Source organism: Aegilops tauschii, chromosome 3 (genome assembly GCF_002575655.3).
Source record: "Aegilops tauschii subsp. strangulata cultivar AL8/78 chromosome 3, Aet v6.0, whole genome shotgun sequence".
Taxonomy (NCBI): domain Eukaryota; kingdom Viridiplantae; phylum Streptophyta; class Magnoliopsida; order Poales; family Poaceae; genus Aegilops; species Aegilops tauschii.
In genome coordinates this window covers 609,716,788-609,741,206 of record NC_053037.3, presented here as the reverse complement: position 1 = coordinate 609,741,206, position 24,419 = coordinate 609,716,788, and the positions used below count along the sequence as shown (strand labels likewise).

The following is a 24,419-nucleotide window of genomic DNA, read 5'->3' as shown; positions in this document are numbered from 1 at the left end:
CGTGACGTTGGCCAGCATCAAACACCTCGCGTGCATATGCGAAATTCAGATAGCAGAAACAATATCAAAATTCAGCTAGCAGTAGGAGAGCAGTGGTGCGGCACCACATCATTGCTATCTCTCTCGTTCTCCTTTTCACACCCGGCCGAGCCGTTCCTTTCTTATCTGCCTCCATCTTCTCCCCGATGACCCCACCGGTGGTGATCCCGCCACCCCTGGGTCTTTCCCATCGTTGATTACCATAGCTATCATATGGTGCCGACAGCGTGCACCATTGCTGCAAAGCGTCGCCCGGCGGGCTCTGAGTGGATGATGATAGCAATGTGCTTCAATATATTTCTGCTGGTTATCTGCACAAGTTTTGACACTTTTTAAAGTACAATCACCTTAGTACTATAATTTAAGAAGGATTAAAGGATGAGTATAAGAAATCATATCTGGATCAGTGGTAGTACAGGAATCACAAAAACAAGTCTGCATGGATGAAAATGGTGATATAAGTATCTTACCATGTTCCCGAGGCCCAACATTATGTTGCCATCAGAAGTGCTTCCTGGAACAATCCTCGAGGCCAACAAATTCCTAGGGACAATATGCCTCACCTGAAGATCTATCTTCTTACTTATCAGCTGCAACCTAGGCAAGATGAACTCGTTTTCTATTATTGTGACCCTAACATTTTCTCTGAAACATATATCTATCAAGAAGACCCAAAAAAATGTAGAAAAATAGGAGCATGAGAAGCAACACACATCTTTCCGTTGGGCAGCCTCAAATGACTGACAGTTAATATGCATATCAGAATGTAGAACTCCCAAAAGTGCATTATTTAGAAATCACAACACTCCTCAAAAAAATAAAATCACAATACGTTAGATCATCTATGGTTTGTATAAACCCTCAAAACTTAGATGCATGTATAACCATGCCAAAAATACAAATACCATGCACAGGCCAAAAATACAAATACCATACATGGTTGCCCGGAACTCACCATGCCCACGCTAGTCCTCCTGGCCGTCTCATGCATTCTACTACTGCTAGTGCGTAGCATAACACGAACCAGAAAACCTCCCGCGCACCGCCTCCCGCCGTCCCCGCGGGGTCTCCCGGTCGTCGACAACCTCCACCAGCCCGGCGAGCTCCCGCACCATGCCCTGCACCCGCTTGCCATGGCGCACAGGCCCGTCATGCTGCTCCGCCTCGGCCCCTTGCCCACCCTGGTTGTCTCGTCCGCGAACGTGGCGCGCGAGGTGCTGCAGCTGCGGGACCACGCCTTCGCCAACCGGCCCGCGCTCGCCATCCCGCGGCGGCTCCTCTACGGCTGCACGGACATCGCCTTCGCTCCCCACGGCGCCTACTGGCGTGGTGTGTGCACGATCGTCGTGCCCCACCTGCTGAGCCCCGCCAGGGTGCGCACCTACCGCGGCGTGCGCGAGGAGGTGGCCGAGCTTGTCCGGAAAGTGGAGCAGCAGGCACATGAAGGCGGCGTCGTGGTGCGGTCGAGCGATCTCCTGAGTGGCTTCGCCAAGGACGTGAACGGGCGAATCGTGCTCGGGCGATTTGATTCCTGTTGTGTATGAAAAGTATTATTTGGAAAGGATAATATTTGATTCCTGTTGTGTATGGAAAGTATTATTTGGAAAGGACAAGATAATATTTGATTTCTGTTGTGTATGGAAAGTATTATTTGGAAAGGACAATATTGTTTGGAAAGGATGCCATCGGTTAATATTGTTTGGCCTTTGTGGGGTTTATTTGGGGATTGTCTTGGTTAATAAAAAATCAAAGAAAATCGGTGGAAGTGGGATGGGATTGAGGGGTGGCCGGTCGTTCGATGGGAGGGGGAGGGTACGAGCGAACGAAACAACGTACCGACTGAGACATTACGAGTAGAGATAAATGTTGCATGATGAATCGCATCCGACATAATTATCCATCATTGATCCATTGCCTACGAGCTTTTCACATATTGATCTTTGCTTAGTTACCTTACCGTTGCCACTGTTATAATTACTACAAAACTGCTAATGTTACTTTTGCCACCTTACCGTTACCTCCATACTACTTTGCTAATAAATACTTTGCTGCAGATATTAAGTCTTTCAGGTGTGGTTGAATTGACAACTCAACTACTGATACTTAAGAATATTCTTTGGCTCCTCTTGTGCCGAATCAATAAATTTGGGTTGAATACTCTACCCTCGAAAACTGTTGCGATCCCCTATACTTGTGGGTTATCAAGACTATTTTCTGGCGCCGTTGTCGGGGAGCATAGCTCTATTCTTTGAGTCACTTGGGATTTATATCTGTTGATCACTATGAGGAACTTGAAAGATGAAAGAACCAAGATGTTTCCCTTAACTACGAGGGGAGGTAAGGAACTGCCATCTAGCTCTGCACTTGATTCACCTTCTGTTATGAGTAAATTTGCGAGACCTACACCTGCCATTGATTCTGAATGGTCGCATGTTATTGATGATGCCACTTCTGCTATGCATGATGCTTATGATGAAACTGTTTCTATGCTTGATAATACTGTGCCACTGGGTGAATTTCTTGATGAACAACTTGCTAGGGTTAGAGAGAATGAAATTATTGAAACTAATAATATTGATGAAAGTGATAATGAAGATTTTCCCCCTAGATATGAATTACCTGATGTACCTGAGGGTTATGTTATGGATGAAGAAACTGCTACAGATCTTCTTGCTTGCAAAGATAGATATGATCTTAAGAAACTGTTAGCTAAACTGAAAGAAAAATCTTTGAATGCTAGAATGAAATATGACCCTGCTTTTGCTACTTCACCTATCTTCATTTCTGATAAGGATTATGATTTCTCTGTTGATCCTGAGTTAATTACTTTGGTTGAATCTGATCCTTTTTATGGCTATGAATCTGAAACTGTTGTGGCACATCTTACTAAATTGAATCATATAGCCACCCTATTCACTAATGAGGAAAAAATTCGTTACTACTATAACCTCAAGTTATTTCCGTTCTCATTAAAGGGTGATGCTAAAATATGGTTTAATTCTCTTGCTCCTAGTTGTGTGCGTAGTCCCCAGGATATGATTTCCCCGCTCATAAGAAACAAGCTACCTTAAGGGAAATATATAATTTTGTGCAAATTGAAGAAGAGAGTCTCCCACAAGCTTGGGGGAGGCTTCTCCGACTACTTAATGATTTGCCTGATCATCCTCTCAAGAAAAATTAAATACTTGATATCTTTTATAATGGACTAACCGATGCTTCTAGAGACCACCTGGATAGCTGTGCTGGTTGTGTTTCCAGGGAAAGAACTGTTGAGCAAGCTGAATTTCTATTGAATAATATGTTGAGTAGTGATAATAATTGGACACTTACTAAACCAACTCCTAAGCCAACTCCGAAGAAGAGGGGTATTCTATTTCTCAGTCCAGAAGATATGCAAGAGGCAAAGAAATCTATGGAAGAAAAAGGTATTAAAGCTGAAGATGTTAAGAATTTACCACCTATTGAAGAACTATATGGTCTTGATAACCCGACACAGGTAGTAAAGGTAGATTCTCTCTATAGATTTGATGAAGGTGATATTCCTCATAACAAGTCTGCTACCCAATGCTTGGAGGAGTTTGATAATTTTATTGTTAAGCAAGAAAACTTTAATGCTTATGTTGGTAGACAATTGAAACGTAATATTTATATGGTTGAACACTTGAGTGATTATATGTCTAGAGTTAAAGGTGAACTTAAACTTATTAGTAAACATGCTTCTATGGTTACCACTCAAGTAGAATAAGTGCTTGAAGCACAAAATGATTTTCTCAATGAATTAAATAATAAGAAAAATGATAATGTTGTTAGATTTATGACTAGAGGGGGTAAAATGACTCAGGAACCTTTGTATCCTAAGGGCCACCCTAAGAGAATTGAGCAAGATTCTCAGACAACTAATGATGATGCACCTAGTCCTTCTAAGAACAAGAAAAAGAAAAATTATAGGACTCTACATGCTTCTAGTGAACCTGTTGTTGACACACCTGAGAATCCCAATGATATTTCTATTTCTGATGCTGAAACACAATCTGGTGATGAACATGAACCTAGTGATAATGTTAATAATGATGTTCATGTTGATGCTCAACCTAGCAATAACAATGATATAGAGATTGAACCTGCTGTTGATCTTGATAAGCCACAATCAAAGAATCAACGTAATGATAAGAGAGACTTTGTTGCTAGGACGCACGGTAAAGAAAGGGAACCATGGGTTCAGAAACCCATGCCTTTTCCACCTAAACTATCCAAGAAAAAGGATGATGAGGATTTTGAGCGCTTTTCTGAAATGATTAGACCTATCTTTTTGCGTATGCGTTTGATTGATATGCTTAAAATGAATCCGTATGCTATGTATATGAAAGATATTGTCACAAATAAAAGAAAGATGCCGGAAGTTGAAATTTCCACCATGCTTGCTAATTATACTTTTAAAGGTGGGATACCAAAGAAATTAGGAGATCCAGGAGTACCAACTATACCATGCTCCATTAAAAGAAACTATGTTAAAACTGCTTTATGTGATCTTGGAGCCGGTGTTAGTGTTATGCCTCTCTCTTTATACCGTAGACTTGATTTGAGTGAGTTGACACCTACTGAAATATCTTTGTAAATGGCTGATAAATCAACTGCTATACCTATCGGTATTTGTGAAGATGTCCCTGTTGTGGTTGCAAATGTTACTATTTTAACTATGTTATTCTTGATATTCCCGAGGACGATAGTATGTCGATTATCCTTGGTAGACCCTTTTTGAATACTGTAGGGGCTGTTATTGATTGCAACAAAGGCAATGTCACTTTTCATGTCAATGGTAATCAACATACGGTACACTTTCCGAGGAAACAATCTCAAGTCCACAGTATCAATTCTATTGGTAAATTTTCAATGATTACTGTTGGAGGTTTTGAATTCCCTCTTCCTACTGTTAAGAAAACATATGATATTCTTATTGTTGGGGACGTGCATATCCCCGTTGAGGTAACCTAGTGTTATTTGAAATTTCTCCGGTTTCGTGTTATTCGGAATGAGTTTGTTAACAAGACTTGATCAACCTTGTTAGAGGATTCCTTTTGATGAGCACAAGACGGATGAAGTTAGAAAGCACAACTCTTTCTACCCTCCTTTTACTTTCTGTTATTTAGATTAAATAAATCAAAAATAATATTTTCTGTCTGTTTTCTGAATTATCCTTGTAATAAAAAAATACCCCGAAAATAAAAGTTCTCCAAACGTCCTGAAAATGAAATATGTGTTTTTTCTAGAATATTTAATAATATCTGGCACTCAGAACACATCAGGGGGAGCCACCACTTGGCCACGAGGGCACAGGGCGCGCCCTACCCTCCTGGGCGCGCCCCCCTGCCTCGTGCGCCCCACGTGGCCCCTCTCCGCTTATTCCAGCACCCACTCACTTCGTCTTCCTCCAAAAAAAAATCCTCCCATTGCTCAAACCCGTGTTCTAGCTCATCTTGCTGCCATTTTCGAACTCCTTGCTCAAATCTCCATTCACGAAACTTTTCTGGGGGATTGTTCTTCGGTATGTGACTCCTCCAATGGTCCAATTAGTTTTCGTTCTAGTGCTTTATTTATTGCAAATTCTTGCTGCTAGGTGACCCTGTTCTTGAGCTTGCATGTTAAATTTATATGGTCCAAAGTAGTTTTAATGCATGATATAGCCTATAGGAACTTGTAGGAGTTGTTGCTATCAATCTCATTGAGTTTGGTTCACTTTTATTTTGAGACACTAAAAATTTCAGAAATTTTTCAGAGAACAATAATGATAAAAAGATTGTTGAGGGGCTCCTCGAGTCGAAGCTCGCAGGATAAGCAGAATTAGGAGAATAAAAAGCCCAAATACAATCTCCCTCGCACCGCGGAGGTTCAGTCGTGTGAGTGGCCTTTTAACGAGTTCTTGAGAGCTGCCGGAATTCATGATGATTTTTATTACTTGGCAGAGAATGCTGGCCTCATTGACTTCCTCCATGACCAGCGCGAACAGTATCTTCTACTCACTAATATTTTCGTGCAAAACTTTTCTTTCCATGCTAAGAAATCACCACCTTCGGTGGAGTTTCGTTTATATGATGAGGTTAAGGAGATGTCACTCCATGATTTTGTCGGGTTTGCAAGATACCCTTTTTGGGCAGCATTGAGGAACCGCATCGTAGAGATGTGGATGAATTTATTGATAAAATTGCCTTAGGGGAAACACGGAGAGTTTCAGATGCAAGAATTACTAGTATACATTTTCCTGTTTACGTTACTTTGCGATATTTGCTAGTAGATGATTAATCGGTCGCGGGAATAGTGGGAATCTTAGTGCACCTGATATTGTTATTTTGCGCCATGCTCTGTTTCGTGACACAACTTTTAGCTTAGGCGCTATTATTGCTAAACGTTTAAGCCTGAACCGTACAAAGGGCCCCATCTTTGGTGGCATCTTTGCTTCACTCCTTTCTGAATACTTTGAGATACCTATTAGGCATTATGAGAAAGAGGAAAAGATGCTGCCCCCTGCTTTTCTAGAATATAAGAGAATGGTAGCACATGATTTTATTGTTAAAAATAAGAAGAAGATGCTTAATTATAATTTGATATTTGATAAAACTCGCTGTGACACTATTACCTTGCCTGCGCCTTCTTTGTTTAACATCTTTTCAGGCACGTACCTCATCTCGCCCGAGGCCATTTATGCATACTGGAGGCCGACACAAGTCCCAGAGCCTGAGCCTGAGCCACCACTTGACCCTTATCGACAGTCTGTTTATCAGTGGAATTCGGAGGATATCGCTAAACAATCGAACCCTGAGGACCCTCCTCAATGCACCGGAGAGAGCAGCTTCGATCCATGGGCATAGACCAACTTAGGCCAAAAGCCAAAACTTGGGGGAGTATGTATTTCTCACCGACATTACATTCATGTTCACACACTCATTCTAGTTGTTGGTGCTCATACTTTTTCATTGTACTATCCATGCTAGTTTATTTTCTTTTCTAAGCCTTCTTCTTGTGTGTTTGAAAAACCTTAAGAAAAACCAAAAAAATTAGTTGTAGCTTCTAGCTAGTTTACTTTCCATGCCTGTAGTAGTAGTAGTAATTAGAAGAAAACCTCAAAAGATTTCTCGTTCTTCTTTTTGCTTGTTGGGAGCTTTCCCATGTAAATAGTTTTGTTTCTTTTCTTTTCTTTGGTGGTCGAAAGGAGAAGACCATGATGAAAATTTTAAGTGGCTCTCATATGCATTATTGTTGATTTAACCGTGAGCCCATATTACCTTGTCTTCTCTTTTGTATTAAATGCTTGCAGATTCCAGCTTAGTCCAATGTACGTGCACTATTATTATTATTCACACCGTTCGGTCGTGCGAGTGAAAGGCAATAATGACGATATATGATGGACTGATTGAGATGAGAAAAGCTGGTATGAACTCGACCTATCTTGTTTTTGTAAATATGATTAGTTCATCGTTCCTGATTCAGCCTATTATGAATGAAACATGTTTGCAATGACAATTAGAGATTATAGTTGCTCATGCCATGCTTGATTAGCTAAGAGTTTATAATGGCTTATCTTGCGTGCCAATATGCTATTAAAATGGTTGTGATGTGGTATGATAGGGTCGTATCCTCCTTTGAACAATTCAAGTGGCATGAATTGGCACATGTTCACGCATGTAGTTGAAAGAAAATCAACATAGCCTCCACGATATTTATGTTCATGGTGATTTATATCCTACTCATGCTCGCACTCATTGTTGATTAATCTTAATGCATGTTCATGACTGTTGTCGCTCTCTAGTTGGTCGCTTCCCAGTCTCTTTCTAGCCTTCACTTGTACTAAGCGGGAATACTGCTTGTGCATCCACTTCCATAAACCCCAAAGTTATTCCATATGAGTCCACCATACCTTCCTATATGCGGTATTTACCTGCCGTTCCAAGTAAAATTGTATGTGCCAAAATCTAAACCTTCAAATGAAATTCTGTTTTGTTTGCTCGAATAGCTCATGTATCAACTAGGGCTATCTATATCTTCCATGCTAGGTGGGTTATTCTCACGATGAGTGGACTCCGCTCATCATTCACGAGAAAAATGGCCGGTAACCGGGATGCCCAGTCCCATGCTCAAAGCAAATCAAAATAATTGCAAACAAAACTACCCCAGGATTGTTGTTAGTTGCACGGTACCCGTTGTTTCGGACCAGCCGTGGAGTGTGCTTGTTGGTGGTGGGGGAGTAAAAACTTTACCATTCTGTTGTGGAACCGCCTATAATGTGTGTAGGATAGAAGATATCGAGATCTCTTGGTTGTTATGTTGACAATGAAAGTATGGCGCTCAAAATATTATTTATATCTATTTCAAAACTCGAGCTCTGGCACCACTACAAATCCCTGCTTCCCTCTTCGAAGGGCCTATCTATTTAATTTTATGTTGAGTCATCATCCTATTATTAAAAAGCACCAGTTGGAGAGCACCGATGTCATTTGCATGCATTGTTATTAATTTATATTGAGTATGACTATGATTGGATCTCTTTTACCATGAATTACAATGTCTAGTCAGTCCTTGATCTTCAAGGGTGCTCTGCATTTATGTTTTGCGGTCTCGGAAAGGGCTAGTGAGATACAATCTTGTTATATCATATTGTGATTGTTTTGAGAAAGTGTTGTCATCCGAGATATATTATTATTGCTCGCTAGTTGACTATGCCATTGATATGAGTAAATGTGAGACCTAAATGTTATTGTGAATATGGTTAGTTCATAATCTTTGCTAAAAACTTGAAAGCTGGCTTTACATATTTGCAACAACAAGAGCAAACAGAGTTTGTAAAAGTTTTTCTTTATCACATTCAGTTTGTCAACTGAATTGCTAGAGGACAGGCAAAGGTTTAAGCTTGGGGGAGTTGATACGTCTCCAACATATCTACTTCTCCAAACACTTTTGCCCTTGTTTTGGACTCTAACTTGCATGATCTGAATGGAACTAACCTGGGCTGACGCTGTTTTCAGCAGAATTGCCATGGTGTTATTTTGTGCAGAAATAAAAGTTCTTGGAATGACCTGAAACTTTACGGAGAATATTTTTGGAATATACAAAAAATATTGGCGAAAGAATCAGCACCAGGGGGCCCACACCCTGTCCATGAGGGTGGGGGCGCGCCCTACCCCCTGGGCGCGCCTCCCTGTCTCGTGGCCCCCCTGAGACTCCACCGACCTCAACTCCAACTCCATATATTCACGTTCGGGGAGAGAAAAATCAGAGAGAAGGATTCATCGCATTTTACGATACGGAGCTGCCGCCAAGCCCTAAACTCTCTCGGGAGGGCTGATCTGGAGTCCGTTCGGGGCTCCGGAGAGGGGAATCCGTCGCCATCATCATCATCAACCATCCTCCATCACCAATTTCATGATGCTCACCGCCGTCTGTAAGTAATTCCATCGTAGGCTTGCTGGACGGTGATGGGTTGGATGAGATTTATCATGTAATCAAGTTAGTTTTGTTAGGGTTTGATCCCTAGTATCCACTATGTTCTGAAGTTGATGTTGCTATGACTTTGCTATGCTTAATGCTTGTCACTAGGGCCCGAGTGCCATGAATTCAGATCTGAACCTATTATGTTTTCATGAATATATGTGAGTTCTCGATCCTATCTTGCAAGTCATTAGTAACCTACTATGTGTTATGATCCGGTAGCCCCGAAGTGACAATAATCGGGACCACTCCCGGTGATGACCGTAGTTTGAGGAATTCATGTATTCACTAAGTATTAATGCTTTGGTCCGGTACTCTATCAAAAGGAGGCCTTAATATCCCTTAGTTTCCAATAGGACCCTGCTGCCACGGGAGGGTAGGACAAAAGATGTCATGCAAGTTCTTTTCCATAAGCACGTATGGCTATATTCGGAATACATGCCTACATTACATTGATGAACTGGATCTTCTTCTGTGTCACCCTATGTTATAAATGTTGCATGATGAATCGCATCCGACATAATTATCCATCATTGATCCATTGCCTACGAGCTTTTCACATATTGTTCTTTGCTTAGTTGCTTACCGTTGCCACTGTTACGATTACTACAAAACTGCTACTGTTACTTTTGCCACCGTTACCATTACCTCCATACTACTTTGCAACTAAATACTTTGCTGCAGATATTAAGTCTTTCAGGTGTGGTTTAATTGACAGCTCAACTACTAATACTTGAGAATATTCTTTGGCTCTCCTTGTGTCGAATCAATAAATTTGGGTTGAATACTCTACCCTCGAAAACGGTTGCGATCCCCTATACTTGTGGATTATCAAGACTATTTTCTGGCACTGTTGCCGGGGAGCATAGCTCTATTCTTTGAGTCACTTGGGATTTATATCTGTTGATCACTATGAGGAACTTGAAAGATGAAAGAACCAAGATTTTTCCCTCAACTACGAGGGGAGGTAAGGAATTGTCATCTAGCTCTGCACTTGATTCACCTTCTGTTATGAGTAAATTTGCGAGACCTACACCTGCCATTGATTCTGAGAGGTTGAATGTTATTGATGATGCCACTTCTGCTATGCATGATGCTTATGATGAAACAACTTCTATGCTTGATAATACTATGCCACTGGGTGAATTTCTTGATGAACAACTTGCTAGGGTTAGAGAGAATGAAATTATTGAAACTGATAATATTGATGAAAGTGATAATGAAGATTCTCCCCCTAGATATGAATTACCTGATGTACTTGAGGGTTATGTTATGGATGAAGAAACTGCTACAGATCTTCTTGCTTGCAAAGATAGATATGATCTTAAGAAACTGTTAGCTAAACTGAAAGAAAAATCTTTGAATGCTAGAAAGAAATATGACCCTGCTTTTGCTACTTCACCTATCTTCATTTCTGATAAGGATTATGATTTCTCTATCGATCCTGAGTGAATTACTTTGGTTGAATCTGATCCTTTTTATGGCTATGAATCTGAAACTGTTGTGGCACATCTTACTAAATTGAATGATATAGCCACCCTATTCACTAATGAGGAAAACATTTGTTACTACTATATCCTCAAGTTATTTCCGTCCTCATTAAAGGGTGATGCTAAAATATGGTTTAATTCTCTTGCTCCTAGTTGTGTGCGTAGTCCCCAGGATATGATTTATTACTAGTCTGCTAAATATTTCCCCGCTCATAAGAAACAAGCTACCTTAAGGGAAATATATAGTTTTGTGCAAATTGAAGAAGAGAGTCTCCTACAAGCTTGGGGGAGGCTTCTCCAACTACTTAATGATTTGCCTGATCATCCTCTCAAGAAAATTGAAATACTTGATATCATTTATAATGGACTAACTGATGCTTCTAGAGACCACCTGGATAGCTGTGCTGGTTCTGTTTTCATGGAAAGAACTGTTGAGCAAGCTGAATTGCTATTGAATAATATATTGAGTAATGATAATGATTGGACACTTCCTGAACCAACTTCTCAGCCAACTCCGAACAAGATGGGTATTCTATTTCTCAGTACAGAAGATATGCAAGCGGCAAAGAAATCTATGAAAGAAAAAGGTATTAAAGCTGAAGATGTTAAGAATTTACCACATATTGAAGAAATACATGGTCTTGATAACCCGACACAGTTAGTAAAGGTAAATTCTCTTTATAGATTTAATGAAGGTGATATTCCTCATAACAAGTCTGCTAGCCAATGCTTGGATGAGTTTGATAATTTTATTGTTAAGCAAGAAAACTTCAATGCTAATGTTGGTAGACAATTGAAACGTAATGCTTATATGGTCGAACACTTCAGTTATTATATGTCTAGAGTTAAAGGTGAACTTAAACTTATTAGGAAACATGCTTCTATGGTTACCACTCAAGTAGAACAAGTGCTTGAAGCACAAAATGATTTGCTCAATGAATTAAATAATAAGAAAAATGATAATGTTGTTAGAGTTATGACTAGAGGGGGTAAAATGACTCAGTAACCTTTGTATCCTGAGGGCCACCCTAAGAGAATTGAGCAAGATTCTCAGACAACTAATGTTGATGCACCTAGTCCTTCTAAGAAGAAGAAAAAGAGAAATGATAGGACTCTGCATGCTTCTAATGAACCTGTTGTTGACACACCTGAGAATCCCAATGATATTTCTATTTCTGATGCGGAAACACAATCTGGTGATGAACATGAACCTAGTGATAATGTTAATAATGATGTTCATGTTGATGCTCAACCTAGCAATAACAATGATATAGAGATTGAACCTGCTGTTGATCTTGATAACCCACAATTAAAGAATCGACGTTATGATAAGAGAAACTTCGTTGCTAGGAAGCACGGTAAAGAAAGAGAACCGTGGGTTCAAAAACCCTTGCTTTTTCCTCCTAAACCATCCAAGAAAAAGGATGATGAGGATTTTGAGCGCTTTGCTGAAATGATTAGACCTATCTTTTTGCGTATGCCTTTGATTGATATGCTTAAAATGAATCCACATGCTAAGTATATGAAGGATATTGTCACAAATAAAAGAAAGATACCAGTAGCTGAAATTTCCACCATGCTTGCTAATTATACTTTTAAAGGTGGGATACCAAAGAAATTAGGAGATCGAGGAGTACCAACTATACCATGCTCCATTAAAAGAAACTATGTTAAAACTGCTTTATGTGATCTTGGAACCGGTGTTAGTGTTATGCCTCTCTCTTTATACCGTAGACTTGATTTGAGTAAGTTGACACCAACTGAAATATCTTTGTAAATGCCCGATAAATCAACTGCTATACATGTCGGTATTTGCGAGGATGTCCCTGTTGTGGTTGCAAATTTTACTATTTTAACGGACTTTGTTATTCTTGACATTCCCGAGGACGATAGTATGTCGATTATCCTTGGTAGACCCTTTTTGAATACTGCAGGGGCTGTTATTGATTGCAACAAAGGCAATATCACTTTTCATGTCAATGGTAATGAGCATACGGTACACTTTCCGAGGAAACCACCTCAAGTCCATAGTATCAATTCTATTGGAAAATTTTCAATGATTACTATTGGAGGTTTTGAATTCCCTCTTCCTACAGTCAAGAAGAAATATGATATTCTTATTGTTGGGGACGTGCATATCCCCGTTGAGGTGACCTAGTGTTCAAAATTTTTCCGGTTTCGTTTTATTCGGAATGAGTTTGTTAACAAGACTTGATCAACCTTGTTAGTGGATTCCTTTTGATGAGCACGAGACAGATGAGGTTAGAAAGCACAATTCTCTGTACCCTCCTTTTACTTTATGTTATTTAGATTAAATAAATCAAAAATAATATTTTCTACATGTTTTCTGAATTATCCTTGCCATAAAAAAATACCCCAAAAATAGAAGTTCTCCAAACGTCCTGAAAATGAATATGATTTTTTCTAGAATATTTAAGAATATCTGGCACCAAGAACACATCAGGGGGAGCCACCACTTGGCCACGAGGGCACAGGTCACGCCCTACCCACTTGGGCGCGCCCCGCATCCTCGTGTGCCCCATGTGGCCCCCCTCCACTTATTCCAGCAACCAATCACTTCGTCTTCCTCCAAAAAAAAATCCTCCCATAGCTCAAACCCGTGTTCTAGCTCATCTTGCTGCCATTTTCGATCTCATTCCTCAACTCTCCATTCACGAAACTGTTCTGGGGGATTGTTCTTCGGTATGAGACTCCTCCAATGGTCCAATTAGTTTTTGTTCTAGTGCTTTATTTATTGCAAATTATTGCTGCTAAGGTGACCCTGTTCTTGAGCTTGCATGTTAAATTTATATGGTCCAAAGTAGTTTTAATGCATGATATAGCCTCTAGGCACTTGTAGGAGTTGTTGCTATTAATCTCGTTGAGTTTGGTTCACTTTTATTTTGAGACACTAAAAATTTCAGAAATTTTTCAGAGAACAATAATGATAAAGAGATTGTTGAGGGGCTCCTCGAGTCGAAGCTCGCAGGATAAGCAGAATGAGGAGAATAAAAATCCCAAATACAATCTCCCTCGCACTGCGGAGGTTCGGTCGTGTGAGTTGCCTTGTAATGAGTTCTTGAGAGCTGCCAGAATTCATGATGATTTTTATTACTTGGCTGAGAATGCTGGCCTCACTGACTTCCTCCACGACCAACGAACAGTATCTCCTACTCACTAATATTTTAATGCAAAACTTTTATTTCCATGCTAAGATGTCATGCAAGTTCTTTTCCATAAGCACGTATGACTACATTCGGAATACATGCCTACATTACATTGATGAACTGGAGCTAGTTCTGTGTCACCCTATGTTATAATTGTTGCATGATGAATCGCATCCGACATAATTATCCATCATTGATCCATTGCCTACGAGCTTTTCACATATTGATCTTTTCTTAGTTGCATTAACATTGCCACTGTTACGATTACTAGAAAACTCCTACTGTTACTTTTGCCACCGTTACCGTTACCTCCATATTACTTTGCTACTAAATACTTTGCTGCAGATAGTCTTTCAGGTGTGGTTGAATTGAGAACTCAACTGCTAATACTTGAGAATATTCTTTGGCTCCCCTTGTGTCGAATCAATAAATTGGGTTGAATACTCTACCCTCGAAAACTGTTGCGATCCCCTACACTTGTGGGTTATCACTATATTATATATATTTAAATTATTTTATATGTTATTATATATTATTGTTATTGTCATCATATATTTAACAGATACTTACATATGTAAGAAAACAATATCCCACATCTTATTAACTTATAAAAATAATTTCTTAACAATAAAATACTGAATTTTTTTGGCAATGAAAATCCTGGTGATTGTGTACAAAAGCTTGGTAAGATTTAAGGACCACTGTAATAATAAATCACTTATTATTTAAATATATTTATAACAAAATGCTCAGCCCCTGTTTATTTTTTGATAACATTGATGCACCCAACCCAACATTATAATTTGAATCAGCCCAGCAAAATCGTGTATTTCGAGAAACTGCAAATGGCCTGTAAATTTTTAGGAGAAAAATAAATGGGCCGCATGGACGCTATGTTATTTGTTCACCCAGCCCAGCAAATGGGTTGTAATTCTAAAAAAGCGATCAAATTGACTGTAAATTCTGAAAAAAAATGGGTTGAATATGTGCCACATTTTTGGAGGCTGAAATGTGGGCCAATAGGTCGAAGCCAACCCAAGTCGTTGTCAACTTAGTAAACAAATGATTCTAACATCGTTAGCCTTTGGATTTACATCCAACGACCGTCATCCATCTTCAATCTCTTGTCTTCTTCCTCCAGTGCCACCGAGACCACCTGCTCCCACCTCCTGCTGCTAGCAGCTCTGCTTAGCACGCTTCGCTGTGAGCGCTACCCCACTGTTGGCCAGGCCATACCTCCACCCCTCCACACCTCCTGTTCTTCTCCACCGACTGCCGAACCACACCGCACTAGAACCAGTTAACCCTCGTACACCTCTCCGTCTGCGACTCTACTCCCGCGTCTTCCCATCTCCGGCTCGTTGTTGTCCGGGGCCTCGCCGTCGTCCACCACCTTGGATGCGCTCGGCGCGGAGTAGTCAACGTGGTCAATGAACGACATCCATCGGAAATAGACTGTGCGTGGAGAGACTGACAGCTGGGTCCACGGCCACACGCAAGGAAATGCCTCCTTATTACGTGCAAAATAATGATTCATCCACCTGACAGCTGGGACCCACCGAAAGGGCCTCTGTATTTCGCGAAAAAAACGTTCCCCCCGCTGACAGGTCGGACCCACCAGCTATATCTTTGCACGCAAGGAAGTGCCTCCTTATTACGCACAAAACATGAATACCCCCATGCTAGCTGGGACCCACCATAGTGGGAGGCTGACTTGTGGGCCTACTAAGTTGACGGGGACGGAGGGCTTTGTCAACTTAGTCAATATGAACGATTCTAGCTCCAGTGACCGTACGATGTCCATCCAACGGTGGCAGTGCTTCATCAACCTCTAGTCTTGTTGCTCCAGCCGCCCAAACCAGCACCGGTCGTGCCGCGTGCTCCTGCTTCCCGTGGCCGGTTGTGATGCCGTGGAGGCCTCACCGCCCCCTACTACTTCCACCGCTAGCCAGGCCCTGCGACGACGGCAGCCTCACACCGCAGCCGAACCAGTGAACCCTCATACTCCTCTCCGCGTGGGCATCCACTGCCGCGTCTTCCCCGGCTCCGCGTCGTCCCCTTCCTAAGACTCTCCGTCGTCCACCGCCCTGGTGCTCTCGCCGCGGCGTGGTCAACGTGGTCAAGGAACGACTTCCATCGGAAGAGTACTGTACCCTGACTGCTGGGACCCACCAGCTACATCTTCGCACGCAAGGAGTACGTCCATATTACGGGCAAAAAATTGATTCGCCCCCTGACTGCTGGGACCCACCAGCTACATCTTCGCACATAAGGAAGTGCCTGACAGTCGGGACCCACCCGGTCGAAGCGTACGTAGCGTTGTCATTCTGGTCGCGAGCGTGTACGTACATACAATCGGTCTGTCTGCAGGCTGCAGCGATGAACCGTGGCCGTGTAAGGAAGGGCACGTGTCGTAGTAGAGGCGCGCACGTAGTATGTACACGTACGTACAGCGGCCAGCGTGCGAGAAAGTAAATACGGCCACGTATGTACATACGGGGGACCGCAAAACGGAGGAAACAGACTTGTGTTGGAGCATTACGTTCGAAACGGGGGTCCTGTTCATCGGGAGGGGTGTGGCGTACCGCAAAATGGGACTCCACGGGATACTATTCATCTCCACCGTCGACCTCCTCCAGCCTCCACGGTCTACTGTTCATCCACCATCGACCTCCTCCAGCCTCCACCTCCGAATGTTCATCCAGCCTCCACCGCGCGCTCCTCCACCGGCTACTGTTCAACCAGCCCTCTCCACGGGGTCCTGTTCAACCACCCCTCCACGGGCTACCGTTTATCCAGCCCTCCACCGGCTACTGTTCATCCAGGCCTCGACAAGGTCCTGTTCATCCAGCCCTACACAGGGTCCTGTTCATCCAGCCCTCCATGGGGTCCTGTTCATCCACCGGCTCGATCGATCGGGGGTACTGTTCATCCAGCGGCAGCGGCCTCTACTACCACGGGTTCCTGTTCATCCAACCCCCACCAGGAACTGTTCATCCAAACCCCCCAACAACGCTCACTGTTCATCCAGAGGCAGCATCGATCGGCTTCAGTTAGCAGTAGTAGCGAAGGAATCGCTCGATCGGGTTCAATTAACAGCCATCGATCGATCGCTCGGGTTCAGTAACGCGTAGCCTGCGGTGCAATCGCTCGGGTGCAGTTAGAGCCCAACGCCTCGCTCGGGTTCAGTTAGAGAGCAACGCCTCGCACACACGCGTGTACGTACGAGAGAAACGTGCATCGCTCGGCCCCCGACCACCCACCGTAACCGGGAACTCCCCCGATATTTTCCTTGCCCTCGCTTCTACCACGGTTTTCTCCGTCATGGACGGCCCAAAGAATGTCATGCAGCTGCATCTCCGGCCCGCCCAAGATGAAAAGCCCATTTTCTGTCATGATTTTTTGTCATAGAAGTAGGAGCCCACCACATCCACTAGTAGAAAAAGGGCCATTTGTCCCGGTTCGTAAGGCCCATTTGTACCGGTTGTGGAACCGGGACTAAAGGGTCGTTACTAATGCCCTTTATCTTTAGTCCCGGTTCTTATACGAACCGGGACAGATGGGCCTGCACGTGGCCGTTGCGGCGAGCCCAGGCAGGAGGGCCTTTGGTCCTGGTTGGTAGCACCAACCGGGACCAATAAGCGTCCACGCTTCAGCATCTCATGGACTGTGGTTTTTGTTTTTTTTAAAGGGGGGTAGGGGTTTTTGGGGGGTTAATTTAGGTGTTTCATATATTGTGTTAGCTAGCTAATTAATAGAGAGAAGTATGTGTCCTCTCTTATCTCCTTTGGTTGGTCGACGCTGCGTACTATACGTACAGAGAGGACTCGACACGCTAGCTAGTAAGCAAATGAAGGAAACCATTAAGTACAGAAGAACATATACAGAGAGAAGTGATCGACCTCTCCTTCTCCGAGAGATTGGTCGAACAGCAAGTTTTCGTATCTCTTACAGTATAATCCCCTAATTATATATGAACTTAGGGTCCACATAGTATTCTCCGTATTAATCGATCACGTGGTCAAGAAAGAATGCCGCCAATTCCTCTTGAATTCCTCGCATGCGATCTGGTGGTAGGAGTTCATCCCGCATCCGAAACACCTAAATTTGAAGAAGGGGGTCACTACATATATATGAATGAATGAAACTCAACACAAATGATGGTAATAAAATAAAATTGTGAATTTTATTGCTTACGCACTTCATATAGTTTGGCAGTTATAGTCAAAAAAATATTGTTTGGCAGTGTATTCCCGCTCACATGTCGTGTGGCGGATGCACTCGCAAACGCAGTATCCACAGTAATTATTCCCTGCTTCCTGCCACAACCACTTTACAAGAAATAGAGGTCAATCAAACTGACAAGAAGCTTCAAGAGGAACTAGCTAGTAGTACTTACTTTTGGGTGTTTAAATTGCAGCTTCTTCGGCAGTCCCGGAGCTTTTGAGGTGAATTTTGTCAAAACCCTGCCAGACAAAGAAAACAATTACTTGATATCAGGAAATGAACAAAGTTGCCGATATGGTGCGATAATGATCGATTTAACTTACTTCTCGAGCATTTCAGTCATGTCCGCATACTCCTGGGGATCTTTTCGTCTCGAGTCGAAGACGGTTACTAGTCCCTGCTTAAGCTTAATCTGCAGGAGAATATAGTGGAAGCTGCGCACGCATGCATGACTCATCAATTACATTACTATAACCTCGAGTAATAAGGGAAACCGAATATGCAAAAGACAGTAACACTCACTTTAAGTTGTAAGGAAAGAGTATTATAGCTTTGTTTTGATTTAATACCAACGATCATAGCAAGTTGGCCTCAGTTTGTTTGGCATGAAATTCAACCGTATAAGCATCTATGAGATTTGTGTTAATGAACCAAATATCACCGATTTGTCTTTTCTTCAATTCGGCGATCTTCAACCTGCATAATATAGTGAGGATAATTATATATACATGCAATGAAAGAGCTGACCTATATATAGAGACTTAATGACAGAAGTAGTACTTACAGATAGTGGCAAGTGACCGTTAATTTATCGAGGGTCTTTTGATTGAAAAACTCAAAGAACTCCTCAAATGGAACATACAACAGATCAATTCCAACGAGGTCATGCTCCTTTTTAACTCTCAGCGTCAAAGTATTCGTCCCCCCCGACTCTCTGCAGGTTTTCATGTACCAATCATGGAATCTTCGCATCATCATTGTTAGAGGAGGACTTCCATCTTTGACGAGAGGCTTCCCGTACTGGTATTTGTGTTCCTCCACCTCCAAGAAATAATAATGTACAGTGTCGGGCAGGTAATCTCCAATATTGCTATAACCGGGCACCTTCCTCGGATCATTAGCGACGCTATCACTAGGCACCTTGAACTGGGGGCATGATTGGTTCGCTTGTTTGCCGAGCTGGGCAATTGTTTTCCCAACTTGTCATTCTGCTAACCTTTGATCACTGATAGTACTTCCCGGCTGCTCCGCTTCAACAAATGACTTTTGAATAACGCGGTCATAGTTGCCTTTCGGCGGAGACTTTGGTGGTTTCTTCAGGGCATCCACAGTGCGCTTTGCTTTCACCGCATCTACCTTCTCCTCCGGAGGTGGATGTTTCTTTGCTTTCACCCCTTCAAAGAAGTTCGTCACTTCGGCTTGCACGATCTTCCTGGTTTCCTCCCCGGTCCTCTCGTATGGTAACTTCTATGGAGACTTCAGAGAAGGACCGAATCTGTATTGCCTCCTGCCTCTGGCTGTACTGCTAGACGCCGGAGCAGACGGAGCGGCTGCGGCTATATTCTTTTGTTGCTTACGAGGCGGAAGAGAAGGACTACGACGCGCCGGAGCAGCCGGAGCGGCGGCGGCTCTCTTCCGTTGCTGCCGAGGCGGAGAAGGAGGAGGCTAGCTGCTTGGGCCCGTCGGCGCAGGCGGAGAAGGAGGCGGAGTGCCGCCACGTGCCGGAGAAGGAGGCTCAGTGCCCTGATCACTCGCCGGAGGAGGAGGCGGAGTGCCCTGACTCGTCGGAGGAGGAGGCGGAGGCGTCCAGTTTGGAAGGTTGATGAGCTCCTTCCGCCATAGGCATGGAGTCTTCAGAGAAGAACCCAGCCGAATCTCCCCATCACCCGTAGGGTGGTTAAGCTCGAGGTCCTCGAATCCGTCCGTTATTTCATCCACCATCACCCTAGCATATCCTTCTGGAATCGGCCGGCAGTGGTAGGTTGCGCGAGGTTCAGTAGGCAAAGCAGAGCCAACAGCCGCCTTGACTTTGAATTTCATCCATTGCGTCATAAGCTAGCAGGAGCTGTGAAGATAGGCTCCTGCTGAAGCAGCTCAGTGGAAGCCACGCTGCTTCTCCGCTGAGATGGCGGGGTAGCTTTGGGGGAAGCTTTGGCAGGTCGTTTGCTGTGATTTGCTTCTCGGTCCCCTATCGCTTGTATCCTTGCGTGCAGCGCCTGCAGTTGGGTATGCTCCACTTTCTTCCCCCTCTCATGGCTTTTCTAACCGCCTGCGTCCGGAAACCCAGCCTTCCACGGAAGGGAGCCTGGCGTTCCTCGTGTCCGTCCGGGGTGCTCAGGATTCCCGAGGGCCTCTGTGAGCTTATCGTTCTCTATGTCCGGAATGAACGTCCCTTGCTGCACTTTTTTGATCAAATCTTGAAGCTTCTTGAGGGTTGTTTTCAGCTGCTCGTTCGTCCAAACGCACTTCCCTGTTATAGGGTGCAATGTTCCCCCAACCACGGAGAACCAAGTCCTGCAACGGTCTGGCCAGCGTCACGTCTCTGGTTTGATCCCTTTATCAAGGAGGTCATTCTCGGCCTTGTCCCACTTAGGCCGGGCTTTCAGGTAGCCACCTGACCCCGTGCGATGGTGATGCGTCTTCTTTGCAGCATTTTTCTTGTTGTCGCTGACATCTTCGCTGCTCTCTCAGATTTCTTTTTGTCAACAAATGCGTCCCACTGATCTCCAATCTTCTCAAATCGGCCGATGAATTGTGGAGTCTTGTCTTTGTCGACATACTCTTTATCAACTCATTCTTCCACCTCCTGAATAGCTCAGCCATCTTCTTAAGAGCATAAGCCTTGATCATTGGCTTTTTAACTAGCTCCAGATCCTCCTCTGGCGGAAAGGTGAAATTTGCCTGCAGCGCGGTCCAAAGACCAGCTTTCTGCCTATCGGTGACATAAGACACCTGAGAGTCTTTGTCCTTAGGCTTCAACCATTGCTCGATGCTGATCGGGATCATGTCCCTAACTAGAACCCCGCACTGAGCATTAAATTTTTGCTTGGTCCGGATGGGTTCAATTGGTTGGCCAGCGCGATCAATTTCGACGATCGTGTACCTTTCATCCATGCGAAACTTTTTCTTCGGGCCTCGTCTCGTTACCGAAGTGGTGCTCGATCCGGAGGGCTAGAAAAGAAGAAATAAGAGAGTTAATGTGTGTACATACCAAAAACAATTAATGCATCAATTAGCTATAGTCAGCACATGCTTAATTAATATATACACCTGGCCGGACTCTGTTCGGTCACCGGAGCCGTCATCACGGTGTCCTTCCTCCTCCATTCGGTCACCGGAGACATCATCACGGTGTCCTTCCTCCTCCATTGTTTGAGCATCGTCGTAGCCTGCTTCTTCCTCCTCCACCAATGTTTCCAGACCATCAGTGCATTTGTCGTTGAGAAACTCGTAGACGGCATCACTTCCGTGTGCGATTATCTCCCCCAACACCGATTCTGTTGCTTTGTCTCGGGGGTGCGGATCCATAGTTTCTGCAAATATTTACAACATGGCAATTATTATTCAAACATGACAGTGGATATATTAGTGGGAAACGTAGAACTAGCTAGCTAAGCACAATAAGGAATCATATTAGTGGACTGGCCTCGACGCTTCTCTAGGGTTTGGGGTGGCCTCGGCAACGCTTCAAGAGTTTTGGTCGAGCGAGAGGGCCGGGGGGTACTCCCGTGGTATAAGTTATCGCAGTCGAGAGGGGGTATATATATCGACTGCCCCTCATGTCGAAGTTATCGGGGAGAGGGTGTATATCGACCCCCCCCCTCATGTTGAAGTTATCGGGAGGGGGTATATCGACAACGACATAGCCGATAAAAAATAAGAAGACGAAGAAGAAATAAAAAGAGGAGAAAAAGAAAGGAATAGATGAGAAGATCGAAGAAAAAAAGAAAAAAAAGAGGAGAAGAAGAAAGGAATAGAGGAGAAGAAGAAAAAATAGAAATTCTATTTTTTCTTCTTCTCCTCTATTCCTTGCTGCTTCTCCTCTTCTTTATTTCTCCTCTTCTTCCTCTCCTCATCTTCTCCTTTCTTCCTCTTCTTATTTTCTTTTTTCCTATCCTTCTTTTTCTTCTTCTTCCTTCTTCCTAGCTAGATATATAAAACTTTTCTAAAATCTTCTTCTTCCATGGATCATCATTTCTCATATATATCCATCTATAGCCACATACATATATAAATGGAAAAAAATGCTATGAAAAAATTCATATATGAACAAAAATACATATATACTTGGTAAATATCCTATGAACATCATTTCTCATATATATATATATCAATGCATACATCCATGGATCATCATTGCTCATGTATATATATATATATGGTCATATATTAAAACTTTCTATATATGAACAAAAAACTTTCTATGAACAAAAAAAACATTTTTGACATATATATTTAGCATATTTTAAATTTTCATAACTCTTTTACAACCAGAAAAATTACAAAAAAATCATAAATTCAAAAAATGCCCAAAGCCATCTAGCATTTCATCAAACACACTCTATATGCATTGTTCATATCTGTAAAAAATTCAAAAATTTCAGAAAATTGAACAGAGCAAGGGGCTGCTGCTGCTCCACTCCTTCTCTCCTTCTCCTCTCCTTCTGCTCTTCAATGCGTCGAGGCCGGCGGCGACCATGGAGCAGGGGCAGAGCAAGGGGCGCTCGGGCGCAAGAGCGGCGCTCGGGACCATTGGAAAGGGGGGGCGGGGGGCTCACTTCGAGGGGGGCGGCGATGGCAGGAGTCCCGCGACGAGGACGGCGGGCTCGGGGCGGCATGAGCTAACGGGGACGGGCGACGACAGGGACGAGGAGGGTGGGCCCGGGGAGGCACGTGGCCATGGGGACGAGGACGGCGGGCTCGGGGAGGCCGGCGACGAGGACGGCGCGGGCTCGGGGAGGCGACGGCCTTGGCGGCCGCGACGACGACAACGAGGTGGAGCAGCCTGACGGCGTCGATGAGCTCGGCGTCGTCGGGGGATGGGGGCAACTGGCGATGAAAACTAAGAATTTTTCACAAGTGTTTCTTATATAGTCGAAGCATTGGTCCTGGTTCGTGGCACCAACCGGGACCAATGCCCCCCTTTAGTCCCGGTTGGTGCCACCAACGGGGACCAAAGGTCTCTTTTCAGCAGCCCAAAGGGCGGGAAGCAGAGGCCTTTGGTCCCGGTTGGTGCCATGAACCGGTACCAATGCACCCCTTTAGTCTCGGTTGGTGCCACCAACCGGGACCAAAGGCCTTGTGCTGCCCCGCGTCGCGGCCAAAAGTTTAGTCCCACCTCGCTAGTTGAGAGAGTTCGAGAATGGTTTATAAGCGCTGCCGCGCCCACCCTCTGAAGCTCCTCTCAATTGCAGGCTTTCGGGCCTAATATGTCACTATGTGCCTGTGGGCCTACTGGGCCTACTGCGGGCCTGAATCCTGGCCCATGGATGGGTTTCTAGTCGTATTCAGGCCGTGGTGGCCCAGTAGGTGGCATTTTTTATTTTTTCCCAGTTTTTTTGGTTTTCTTTTTTGCTTTATTTATTTTGTTTTGTTTCTACTTACAACAAAATACTTATTTATTTTATTTTATTTTATTCTAATTACTTATTAATTTTATTTTATGATAATTCTTTTTGCTATTAAAGTTTCTAACAAAAAAAGTTCATTATGAAAATTCTTTTTGCTTTTAATGATTTTGAACAGAAAATACTTTGATAATTTTAGTTGCATCAATTTTATATAATTTTAGTTTCAATAATACTCGAGGTTGCTTATAATGTTTTGAAAAGAAAATACTTTTATAATTTTAGTTTCATAAATTTTATTTATGTTATTGAAAAGCACTACAAATGAACTCTGAAAAGGTTGAAAGTTGGCATGGTGTCATCATTTGACCCACAAAGCATGTGCAAGAAAGTAGAGCGGCTTACGGCGAAAGTTGGATGCACTTCGTGTACAAAACGGACAATGTCTTTCG

General features: G+C 43.3%; 1 protein-coding gene across 1 annotated transcript; it reads left to right on the top strand.

Moving 5' to 3' along the window:
* The first annotated feature begins 1,190 nt into the window (after positions 1-1,190).
* Positions 1,191-1,583, top strand: LOC109763151 (cytochrome P450 71A1-like). Its single transcript, XM_020322006.2, has one exon. It carries the CDS (start codon positions 1,191-1,193, stop codon positions 1,581-1,583), a length of 393 nt encoding a protein of 130 aa, XP_020177595.2.
* Positions 1,584-24,419: the final 22,836 nt, after the last annotated feature.